The sequence below is a fragment of the Carcharodon carcharias genome, chromosome 7 (genome assembly GCF_017639515.1).
Source record: "Carcharodon carcharias isolate sCarCar2 chromosome 7, sCarCar2.pri, whole genome shotgun sequence".
NCBI lineage: Eukaryota > Metazoa > Chordata > Chondrichthyes > Lamniformes > Lamnidae > Carcharodon > Carcharodon carcharias.
This window is the reverse complement of record NC_054473.1, coordinates 122,533,810-122,547,004: the sequence shown is the minus strand read 5'-3', so window position 1 is coordinate 122,547,004 and position 13,195 is coordinate 122,533,810. Positions and strand designations below refer to the sequence as shown.

The window sequence follows — 13,195 nt, the reverse complement described above, 5'->3', positions numbered from 1 at the left end:
TAGCCACACTATAAGACAAGATGGTCCTGCAATGAACAATTCCCAGCAAGAAACACAAGCTGAGAATGTGCAACCACAGGACACAACACAACACCCTGAAAACTACACAAGAACAAGAAACGGTCATGCCGTATGCCCAGCAAAGCGTTATCTTCATGTATAAAGATTCCATACCATGACTCAATCTTGTCATGCATGAGCTTCACTGTTACCTTTGTTCTGACCAAGTTTTTCTTCCATCAGAAAGGGGAAAGGGGGATGTTGTGATATTGTGTGCCTGCCAATGCTGCCAATGCAGACAATGACATGTACCTTTAAGAAGCTGCATAGTGACATCACTGTGACATCACCGTGTGTGAGCTGGAGTATTAAAGTACAGCCTCCATGTTATCTGCTCACTATTTCCTGTGCTCTCTATCGTAGATGCTCACCACTACCTGTGACTCTATCAGCAAGACTCTATGGTTGGAATTTTACGCCAGCGGGATTTTACAATCCCACCGAAGTCAATGTAGTTTAGAATGGCTCACCGCATTTTACAGCCCGGTTCCTGCCGCAATGGGGCTGTGAAATTCCGGCCGACGTACATCCTATGAGTCAGGCATATAGTCAAGTGATCAGCCTATGTAACTGTGAGGACCCAGGCTAGATCACGGCCTGTGCAGGGCTGCGTATGGCTGTTGCTAGTAATAAACTTCAGATACTAGTGTTCGACCAGGACCCTCGTCAGTCTCAATAACTTACTCAGTATAGATAGCACAGAGACAGATCCCTGGAGGTCTAATCGAGATCCTCAGCATATACGGTGGCAGCAGATTGCAACATTCCATGTCAAAAAGTATCTCAATGCACAACGGCCTCACAGGCGTTTAGACTTTGTACATGTTAAGGATGATTTTGTCAGTAATTTATTGAAATGACGCTTTTTGTGATGTGCGTCATTCATGGAGTTATTGCTGCCTTGTCGATGGAACCTGTATCTTTCCACCTTCAGTTGCTTGTCTGGGTAGGGGAAGGCCGAGTTTGGTCATCTCCTCAGCTGTGTCACTGTGTGGAGCCTGGGCGCTCAGCGATAGTGAGTGATATGAAGGAGCCGATGTCCTGCCATAGTGAGTTTGAGTTTTTATTAGACAGGCAATGAAAGGATATCATGGTTACAGGATGCAGGTGTGAGTGAGATTGTCCTGAGCCTCTCTTGTGTGTCTCTCAATGCCCCTTGTCTCCAGTGTAAGGAACTCATCATCCTGTCCCACATGCTCAGCCTCCTCCTCCACATCCACCTCATCAGCTGAGGAGTGAGGATCAATCTTCCTGATGAAAGGACCCCCTCTCTGCAGTGCCAGGTTACACAGAGCACAGGGTCCATGATGATATGAGACCGCCCCCCCCAACTTCTGGGACATACTGCAGCGCTCCACTGGATCAGTTCAGGCAACGGAATCGCATCTTTAAGAGTCCAATGACCTGCTCATTCATCGCTCGGGTCAAGCTGTGGCAGGTATTGTACATTTCTTCTGCTGCAGTGTGAGGGTTCCTCACAGATGCCAGTAGGCATGTCTACAATGTCCCCAAGGATCCATTCTTGAAGGTGTGGAGGCAGGGGATGGGGGAGCAGCAAGAACAGCTGTAGCACCTAGCACTGCCGAAGTTTGTCATCATCATAACTGTTCCCTGGGAACCAGGCACACAGCTGCATAATGCACTTTCCGTGGTTGAAGACCAATTGCACACTGAGGGAATGGAAAGCCCTTCCTGTTGATGAAGGCCACTGGCTGGCCCATGGGAGCCTTGATGGTCACATGTTTAGGCCTATACTCACTCAAGTTTAGAAGGATGAGAGGAGATCTAATTGGAGGTATATAAGATGCTTAGGGGATTGACAAAGTAGACATAGAGTGGATGTTACCCCTGGTGGGGCATTCTAGAATGAGACGTGATAGTTTTAGGCTAAGGGGTAGTAGGGTTCAATCAGAGATGAGCAGGAATTTTCCCAAAGGGTCGTGAATCTGTGGAATTCACTACCTCAGAGTGCAGTGGATGCCGGGACGCTAAATAAATTTAAGGAGGAGATAGACAGATTTTTAATTAGTAACGGGTTGAAAGGTTATGGAGAGAGGGTGGGAAATTGGAGTTGAGGCTGAAATGAGATCAGCCATGATCGGATTGAATAGCAGGGCAGGCTTGAGGGGCTGAATTGCCTACTCCTGCTCCTAGTTCTTATGTGTTCAATCGATGGCACCCTTGCACCTGGGGGAATCCAGCAATGGTCCCGAAGCCAAGGGCCTCCTCCACCTGGCTGTCTGGGTGGGTCTGGTAGCGCACAGAGTCACCGGCCCTCTTGAACAAGGCATTGCTCACCTCCTTGGTACAAGATGAGCTGCTTCCTGGGAGAAGCTGCATGTGTGCCCAGTGGGTCCCTGGAAAGAGACGGATGTGTTGAAGTTCAGTACCATGGTTATCTTCAGGGCCATGGGCATTGGGTGTCACCGAGGCCCATGGGTCACATCTCATCCTTCAGCATGGCACACACGTCACTGACAGCCTCCCTTGACAGCTGCAGTCTTCATTGACGCTGTCACTGGACAACTGAACTGCTTCTGACGTATTTACATCTTTCCTTAAAAGAGAAACCAGTAATGTGCACAGTACTTCAGATGTGGTCTCACCAGTGCCCTGTACAACTGAAGCATAACCTCCCTACTTTTGTAATTACTTCTCCTCAAAATAAATTCTAATAGCTTTCCGAATGACTTGCCGTACATGCATACCAGCCTTTTGTGATTCATGAACCAGGACATCCTGATCCCTCTGCATGTCGGCTCTGCAATCTCTCACCATTTAGATAATAAGCTTATTTTTTAATCTTTCTGCAAAATGAACAATTTCACATTTGCCCACATTATACTCCATTTGCCAGATCTTTGCCCGCTCACTTAACCTATCTATGTCACTTTGTAGCCTCGTTATGTCCTCTTCACAATTTACTTTCCTACCTACCTTTGTGTCATCAACAAATTTAGTAACCATTTCATTGGTCCCTTCATCCAAGTTATTCATACAAATTGTAAAACGTTGAGGCCCCAGCATTGATGCCTGTGGCATACCACTCGTTACATCCTGCCAACCCATTTATGCCAACTCTCTGTTTCCTGTTACTGTGTCAATCTTCTATCCATGCCAATACACTACCCCCTACACCATGAGCTTTTATTTTCCACAATAACCTTTGACGTGGCACTTTATCAAATGCCTTTTGGAAATCTAAGTACAGCACATCCATTGGTTCCCCTTTATCCACAGCACATGTGACTCCTTCAAAGAATTCCAATAAATTGGTTAAACATGATTTTCTTTTCACAAAAATATGTTGCCTCTATCTGATTGCCTTAAATATTTCTAAGTACCCTGCTATAACATTTTTAATAAGTTGTAATATTTTTCCTATGACAGATGTTACGCTAACTAGCCTGTAATTTCCTGCTTTCTGTCTCCCTTCCTTTTTGAATAAAGGAGTTACATTTGCTATTTTCCAATCTAATGGAACTTTCCCCAAATCCAAAGAAATTTAGAAAAATAAAACCAATGCGTCAACTATCTCACTAGCCACTTCTTTCAAGACCTTAGGGTGAAGTTCATCTGGACCTGGGGATTTGTCAGCCCACACCACAGCCCCAACAAATTGCTCAATACCACTCCTCTGGTGATTGTAATTTTCCCAAGTTCCCCATTCCCTTCCATTTCATGATTTACAGCTATTTCCAGGATGTTACTCTGTCCTCTGTAGTGAAGACTGAAGCAAAATATCCGTTTAATTCATCCGCCATCTCCCTACTTTCCATTATCAATTCCACAGACGCACATTTTATAGGACCAATTCTCACTTTGTTAACTCTTTTCTTATTAAAAATCTATAGAAACTCTTATTATCCATCTTTATATTACTGGCTAGCATTCTCTCATACTCATTTTACCCTTCTTATTCATCTTCTTGTCATTCTTTGCTGTTCTTTAAATTCCTTCCAACTTTCTGACCTGCTACCCGTCCTTGTGTAATTATAAGTTTTGTCTTTAAGTTTGATATTGTCTTTAACTTTATGAGTTAACCACAGATGATGGTTCCTCCCTTTGGAATTTTTCTCTCATTGGAATGTATCTATTCTGTGTAATCTGAAATATCCCTTTAAATGTCAGCCACTAAACCTCTATTGACCTATCCCTTAACCTCATTTTCCAGTTCACTTTGGCTAGCTCCACTTTAATGCCCTCATGATTGCCCTAATTTAACTTTAAAATACTAGCCTTTGATGCACTCGTTTCTCCCTCAAAACAAATGTAAAATTCAATCATATTATGATCGCTGCTACCTAGGGTTGCCTTCACTAGAAGGTTATCAATTAATCCTCTCTTTGCTCAATACCAGGGCTAGTATAGAAAATAGAAATTCCCCCAAGATTATTGCTGTACCTTTCTGACAAGTTCCCGTTATCTCTTCTTTTATACGCTGTCTTAACATGTAATTCCAATTAGGGAACCTGTACACCACTCCTACAAGGGACTTCTTGCCTTTATCATTTCTCACCTCAACCCAAACCACTTGTACATCCAGGTTTCCTGAATTTATGCCATCCCTCTCTAATGTGCTAAGACCATCATTAATTTACAGAGCCACCCCTCTACCTTTTTGTAACTTCCTGTTCTTCCTAAATGTCACATACCCTTCAATATTCAGGTCCCAATCTATGTCACCCTGTAGGCATGTCTCTATGTCTCTGTAATTGCTATCAGATCACACTTATTTATTTCTATTTGCACTATCATTTCATCTGTTTTCTTTTGAATGCTGCATGTGTTTAAATAGAGTCTTTAGTTTTTTCCTTTTATTATTTTTGTAGCATCTAGCCTTATCTGCTGATTTACTCTTAGATTTGTGCTCTGTCCCTTCCTGTCATGGTCTGTTTATCATTTCCCATATTAATGCCTTTCTCTCTTGCCTTGTCTCTATTCTTTGGTTTACTACATCTTCCTAAAGTTTGATTCCTTTCCCTTACTATTCAGTTTAAAACCCTGTGAAAACACTTACCCAAGAGAAATTGGCAGTAACAGCAAATTCTGTATTGCTTTGGAAACCAACTTTGATCACGGCCGCCTTGACATTTGGAGTTACAAAGGTTTCACAGTCCTTGGAAAAGTCCGTTTCCATCATTACCTTACTTAGCTCAGACTCCAGGCTATAAAATAAACAGAAAGTTAACACTGGACCAGATAATAATAACAGGAATTCACTCATCAGGGTGGATCTAACTTTGTGTAATAGTGAAACATGGGGAATAAAAATCAAGAGGGATGTAAAATGAGCTGTGGATTCACAATCCTGGTTCACACTATCACAGGAAGTCAAAACCAACTGGATGCCTTTGCTCCACTGCTGGGATGTGTCGGAATGATGGAGGCGGTGGGGAGGGGGCGATAAGTCACAGCTGCAATAATTCCACCATTTGGCTTTTCCTGGGAATATCTTCACAAAAAATGTTACTTATCAAACTTACCTTTTCATGATCAAATCTGTATTTGTGCTGGTATATAAAATACTTATTTATTTTAAATGCAATTTACATTAAGATGTTCTACATAACTAAACCCTGAGTCGTCCAACAATGAAAATCCTACTTTAAATAGAAAACTAAACTGCCCTGAATTTGAACCAAATGCTTCCACAGCAGTCCAGGAATTCCTTTGCATGTGCAAACCCAAAATCATCCAAATTTTCTGTCCTGGATCATTTGCAGGTTTCACAGGGACCATGTCAGGGGACAAGGTTAGAAAACTTTTATTTTTATATTCACCATTTTATATTCACCACGTCACTAAGGGTAAGAGGAGACTAGATAGAAATGTTCAAATTCATGAAGGGTCTGGACAGCTTGGATAGAGAGAGAAACTGTTCCCATTGTCTGAAGGCTAGAGCACCAGAGGACAATGATTTAAGTTGACTGCCTAAAGAAACAACAGCGATATGATGAAAAACATTTTTATCCAGCGCATGGTTGGAGCCTGGAATGCACCACTTGAGAGTGTGATGGAGGAAGATTCCATCAGGGCTTTCAAAGAGGAATCAGGTAAATACCTGAAAAGACAAAATTTGCAGAGTTACAGGGGAAAAGGATAGAGCAGTGGGACTGGTGGAGTTATTCTTGCAGAAAGACAGCATGGACACGACAGGCCAAATGGCCTCTTTGTGCTGTAACCACTCGATTATTCTATTCCATGTCACACCATTTCAATTGTTGTTTAGGGATATGTACATACAAAAAAAAGATGAGAAAAGACCATTGGGACCACCCAAGCTCATTCTATCCATCAGAATCTGAAGACCTCAGGTGCCCCTCCCCCAGAAACAAAGTGGAAATTTCTGCTCCGGAGAATCCAGATACTAATTGTATCTTCTCTCTTTAACAGGCACCAGCAGGAAAAGGAAGAGGGCCTCCAGCAGCCAGCCCATCAGCCCCAGTCCCCAGACCACCTCGGATGAGAGTCCTGAAGACCCACTGAATGCAGAGCCGTCACTGCATTCACCCACACCCTCCACCAGCACAGAGACACACACCGCGGGGGACCCAGTTTAGACCACGCTCAGGCTCACCATTTGGTGAGCACAGCTCCGAACCAGGTCCACAGCAGGCAGAGGCAGGGACATCCAAGCTCACTGACACTTGGAGGACTGCTGGAGGCCAGGCTCCTGCTGAGTCCGAGTCCGATGACGAGTCTGTGGACTCAGCCCTTAGAGATGTTGGAGCTCCAAAGACATACACGGGCAATTCAGGCAGGGTTGGCAGAGCCTGTCACTGGATTAGAGCGGAGGATTGAGGAGTCCGTGCGCGTTCAGTCTGATGTCATTATGCCAGCACACCAAGGTCAACATTGAAAGATGGCGATTGCCATGGAAACCTTGGCCCAGGACTTTGTGAGGGAAATGAACAAGGACATGTACACAATCACTTCAGCCAGGAGAGCGTTCAAGCATTGACTAGGCAAGAGGGTAGTGGGGCACCTCAATCTCCCTCCAGGAACTCCTCCTCCTCAGGGAGGGGCCCCCCAGCCTCTCACAGGGACGGGGAGCATCAGCTAGGACAGCCCAAGCAATTCACCCAGGACTCCCCAAGGCTGTTCAGCCACTCCAAATCCCCTCTGCCTGTGACCTCAGCAACTCCAGCTGCCATCCAGGCCTTGTGCTGCACCATGGCCACACCATTGGGATAAACACACACACAAGAAAATAAATCATATGAACTGGAAAGTGTTAAAAGTGTTACAAAGGAAATGGCAAAATGGCAGCAGTGATTTGTGGATTTGTAAACATGGACACCCTTTACTCCTCCACAGCTTCCAGTCTCACCAGTAAGAAAATATTCCAGTTTCTCTTTATGACAATTAAAGTGAATAATCTTCAATATCCCCACATCGAACTCCATCTGCCATAGTTTTGCCACCTCACTAAGTCTGTTAATGTCCCATTGTAACAGGGGTAATTTCACAATCTGACCCTTGCAATGGAGAGCAGCGCTCATTAGAGGCATATCTTGAGAAACCTGCTATTACTATAATATGGTCTTCACTCTAACTTACAGCCACCATCTCTGTGTCTATTCTATAACATCTGGGTCTATGTATCTCCTCCATTTCCCCTATTCATTTTCCCTCATGTACAAGTCTGCACTGTTTGCCCTCCATCTTGCTACTTCTAATCCTCTCTCACTTGCCCTTGTCACCTTCACTGGAGGAGGAGGTTCCACAAATATCCCCATCTTCAATGATGGAGGAGCCCAGCACAGCAGTGCAAAAGATAAGGCTGAAGCATTTGCTACAATCTTCAGCCAGAAGTGCCAATGTGGATGATACATCATGGCCTGCTCCGGAAGTCCCCAGCATCACAGAAGTCAGTCTTCAGCCAAAAGAATTCATAGCACATGATATCAAGAAATGGCTGATGGCACTGGGTACTGCAAAGGGTACAACAATATTCTGGCTATAATACTTAAGGCTCGTGCTCCAGAACTTGCCACACTCCTAGCCAAGCTGCTCCAGTACAGCTACAACACTGGCATCTACCCGGCTACGTGGAGAATTGCTCAGGTATGTCCTGTACACAAAAAGCAGGATAAATCCAACCCGGTCAATTACCGCCCCATCGGTCTACTCTCGATCATTAGTAAAGTAATTGAAGGGGTGATCAACAGTGCTATCAAGCAGCACCTGCATAGCAATAACCTGCTCACTGATGCCCATCTGGGTTCCGCCAGAGCCACTCAGCTCCTGACCTCATTACAGCCTTGGTCCAAACATGGACAAAAGAGCTGAACTCTCGAGGTGAGGTGAGAGTGACTGCCCTTGACATCGAGGCTGCATTTGATCAAGTGTGGCACCAAGGACCCCTAGCAAAACTGGAATCAATGGGAATCAGGGGGAAAACTCTCCACTGGTTGGAGCCATACCTAGCGCAAAGGAAGATGGTTGTGGTTGTTGGAGGTCACTCACCTCAGTTCCAGGACATCACTGCAGGAGTTCCCGAGGGTAGGGTCCTAGGCCCAACCATCTTCAGCTGCTTCATCAATTACATTCTTTTCATCATATGGTCAGAAATGGGGATATTTGCTGATGATTGCACAACGTTCAGCACCATTCGCGACTCGCCAGATACTGAAGCAGTCCATGTCCAAGTGCAGCAAGACATGGACAATATCCAGGTTTGGGCTGACAAGTAGCAAGTAACATTCGGGCCACACAAGTGCCAGGCAATGACCATCTCCAACAAGAGAGAATCTAACCATCGCCCCTTGACGTTCAATGGTATTACCATCACTGAATCCCCCGGTATCAACATCCTGGTGGTTACCATTGACCAGAAACTGAACTGGACTCGCCATGTAAATACTGTGGCTACAAGAGCAGTTCAGAGGCAAGAAATCATGTGACAAGTAACTCACCTCCTGACTCCCCAATGCCCATTCACTACCTACAAGGCACAAGTCAGGAGTGCAATGGAATACTCTCCACTTGCCTGGCACTTGCCCACAACACTCAAGAAGCTTGACACCATCCGGCACAAAACTGCCTGCTTGATTGGCACCAAATCCACAAACATGCACTCCATCTACCACCGACGCACAGTAGCAGCAGTGTGTCCCATCTACAAGATGTACTGCAGGAATTCAACAAGACTCCTTTGACAGAAACTTCCAAACTCACGACCACTACCATCTTGAAGGACAACGGCAGCAGATAGATGGGAACACCATCACCTGGAAGTACCCCTCCAAGTCACTCAGCATCCTGACTTGGAAATATATTGCTGTTCCTTGACTGTCGCTGGGTCAAAATCCTGGGACTCACTTCCTAACAGCACTGTGGGTGTACCTACATTACATGGATCGCAGCAGCTCAAGAAGGCAGCTCATCACCACCATCTCAAGGACAAATGGGATGGGCAATAAGTGCTGGCTCAGCCAGCAAAGCCCACTTCCCATGAATGAATTTTTTAAAAATTAATATGTCTAATTCAGGTGATGATGATTCCGTCTAAACAACTTGCTTTGCCTCAGCCTCAAAAGGATATTATTTTCAGAAATGTAAATATCACTGGAATCAGAAACAGTCCAGAAAACAAACTGGTGAAGTTGACCATTTAGAGTGAACATGGCTTTACCAAGATCCAACAGATCACCTGAAAGGTTCTTCAGTTCCAAGAATTTTAGAGTGGGTCAGGAGAGGATGGAAAGTGCGATCCTCTTAGTTATCAATGGAATGGAGAATGATTGGAACAGAAAACTTGCAACTGAATTCTGGATGGTCAACAGGTAACAGTGATTATAATCTTCTGAGCAGGAGTAGGAAACTGGAAAATTGTAAATAAAAAGAATAAATCCACTCCTTTTAATGCAAAGGTGATATTTATCCTTGAAACTGTCATGCCCCAGTATATTCTGAACTTCAAATTATTTTTTATATTTTACAACTGACCACAAAAGGCTGCAAAAGATAGCTGCCCATGGCTCACCAGACCTCTTTTGTGGATTGAAGCCACTCCCCTGAGGAGGGAACAAAAGGAACATTCTAGGCTAATGTTGACTTAATGCCCTTTCCTGAAACTAATTCAAAAGGGTAAATATCAATCAATGGGTCATTCAGACCCAAAGACACTGCAGTCTCTGACTCTCAAGTTGTTCAACCAATCACCCACCTTATTTTGAATAGGATGTTCAACTTATAAAGGGTCACATGGTGCGACAGCCGTGTTTGTGTCTGCGTTTAAACCTGCAAGCAGCTGCTTGCAGACAGAGTTCCAGCGAAAGTCATTGAACTAGTTGAAAGTCATCCAAGCAGCCAAGGAAATAAACAGCAACACTTTGAACATGGGATATCCTAAGGACTCCCCAACCTGTCCCAATGACAAAGAACCTCGCAGCTTACTGAAAGCCCTTGTTTTAAAAGACTCTCACTTCAATTCTAAAGCATCAACTTTGTCTAAGAAACTACAAGCCTGCCACAAAAGAGGCTGAGATAATTATAAGCAATAACAATATATTACCTTCATCACTATCTAATCTGTGTGTAAGTTAGAGTGTGCAAGAGACAAGTCAGTAAAACATTGGATTAAATTCAGGGTTAGTGTGTGATTAAAAAAAACCTTTGTTATTTTTAAATTCACAAAACACTTGCTGCTGTAATTATTTAATTGAAAAACTCAAAGGATAGGAAAGCACAACCCTCTTAAACACAGACACACTAATCACAGGCAGTAAAGGAAACATACAAATTCCATCTATGACAAAACAAAATTTGATCATTCCGACAAATGTAATTTTGATTAAACAGTGCAGCAAAACACTACACGAGCACCATTAAACACCACAAACATCAAAGTAACTATTTAAATAAACCTTACTGTAACCCAAGTACTGTACAAGTCCTGCAATGCAAAGTTCAGTCATTTTGTGAAACATTCTCCAATTATGACTTGCTTCTTTCTGACAGCAAATTTACAACAAAATTGTTGCTTTGAGTTATAAACGTTTAGAAATTGACCAATACGAAAAGACCAGCTGATCCATCAAACCTGTCATGTTGCAAATGATCACCTTGATTGCCAAGACTCCCCACTCACCAGCCAATATGCTGCACAAAATGCTCCATTCAGACCTTAGCTTTTAGATATCAGTCAATTTCTCAGCAACCGTTCACAATTGGGACTGGGTCCCCCCTCTCTCTCTCTCTCTCTGTTTGCTCACTGGATCCATTCATTTGAGCCTTTTTCTCAATCCCAGTCACCCCCAGCTTCCTTTTTCTCTCATCATGTTAATGTAAACTAAGATGGGAATTCACTGATTGACTTTTTCCTTCTGAGGATTTCTCCTTGGTAAAAGCTGCTGCTCTGTGTGGGTAGAGCCTGTTTCAAAAAGGCCTTTTCGTCAGTGTTAAAGACATTCTTAGGTTTAAAACAAGGTGATATTTCTGGGATTGTTGCCACACACCCAGATGCACCCTGTGAGAACATCGCTTCCCTCCCCATGGGCTGAATTTTTCCATTGGTGAGAAGGGGGTGGGGCCCAATTGCCGAGGGGAAAATGACACAGGATGATGTTGGGGGGAACTCCCGACGTCATCCGGGCTCATTTAAATATTCAGGAAGGCGGGGGTGCAGCAAAATCAGCTGTCTGCCCGCCAACCTGTCAATGGCCAATTGAGGCCATTGACAGGATCATTAAAACAATTAAAAGGAACTGCCCATCCAACCTGAAGGCTGGCAGGCAGGCCAGGAGTCCCAGCGGGCTTCTGAAAAAACATGAAACCTCATCCACTGGGGAGATGAGGTTTCATGTTGGTTTTTAAAAAGTTTATTAAAGTTTTTATGCACTTTATTAACATGTCCCATCTCCCTGAGGCAGCACTTAGCTTCAGGGAGATGTGTGCTCTTTCACGCACATGTGCGAAAGAACGCTCTCTCACATTTGGGGAATTCCCCCTCCCCCACACCGCACAGGGAGGGAATAGCGCATCCTGCTGGACGTCACGCTGGGCGGGCCTTAATTGGTCCGCCCAGGTAAAGTGGCTGCACGGCCCGTTTCGGCAGCAGCGATCGGCTGCCTACCCCTCAAGGGCAAAATTCAGCCCCATGTGTGAGTCTGGATGAGACTTTGTGATTGTTTTTAAGGTGGTTGATCTATTGAAACCAGGTAGATCCCAAATTCTTCAAGATTTCACTCACCTTTTCCTGCAAGGTAAGTTTGCTCTACTCTCGCCTACTTGAACAAGCTCAACAAATCTGATTCAATACTGGGATGAAGTTAAGTTCATCCTCCACTGGATACACAAAGTCTACCGGCCGCCTGCACTGACTCTCTTACTGGACGGGTTGGATGTTAAATTTCAGTATCGCAACTTTCTCCATTTCTCCAGGTCTCCTCTATATATTTGACACTGTGACATTCTGGCTAGCCAGACTCACCAAACAGCTTTGTCTCCATCTAAGAATGTACTGCATTCAGCTTGGAGAAGCTGTGATGTCTCACTACCTGATGTTGATCGTGGAGTTGAATTTGAATAAAGTGGCTGAATAAACTGTTCAGACTCCACTTGTAGCAGGAACATGAATTAGAATTAAGAGGTTTGAAATAAACAACACATTTCCAATGCATTTTAAACAAAGAACATTTTTCTGGGATTTTTATTGAAAATAACAATTTGAATAAAGCAGTTTTGTATTACAAGGGGCAGATTTTATCTCTTGTCGGCAAATTCAAAATTCGATGAACAATCTTCACAGGATATATTCCAGAATCAGAGAAACAGAAAAACCGTCAATTAATCTGTTGAATTCTTGGGGCTGGAATTTCTAAACCATCACCTTTTAAACGCTTTTCTCCACTTCAAGCTGTTGACACTCACCCGACTGAAATGCTCTCATTGCATTCCTCCAGGATTCTGTCGGTCAGTAGAATTGCATAACGAGCATCATTTTGTTTCAATGGCCCTTTCCCTGCGAGTTGAGTCAGTTTCTCTTTCTGATTTGTACAGTCAGAAAATAGTGATTCTAATTGAAAAGAGAGCGAAAAAGATGAGGGACACTCAATCTTTTGAAAATTAAAATAAATATATTGATGGAATTATTTAAAAGACAAAACCTCCCAGCTTAGCTGTTCCA

General features: G+C 43.8%; 1 protein-coding gene across 1 annotated transcript in view; it reads right to left on the bottom strand.

Moving 5' to 3' along the window:
- Nucleotides 1-13,195, bottom strand: part of LOC121280377 — a 74,416-nt gene that overhangs the window by 37,907 nt on the left and 23,314 nt on the right. The window contains exons 4-5 of the mRNA XM_041192321.1: nt 12,940-13,084; nt 5,081-5,228 (exon numbers count right to left, since the gene is read on the bottom strand). Coding sequence (XP_041048255.1) covers nt 5,081-5,228; nt 12,940-13,084 — 293 coding nt within the window. The remainder of the gene's footprint in view (nt 1-5,080; nt 5,229-12,939; nt 13,085-13,195) is intronic.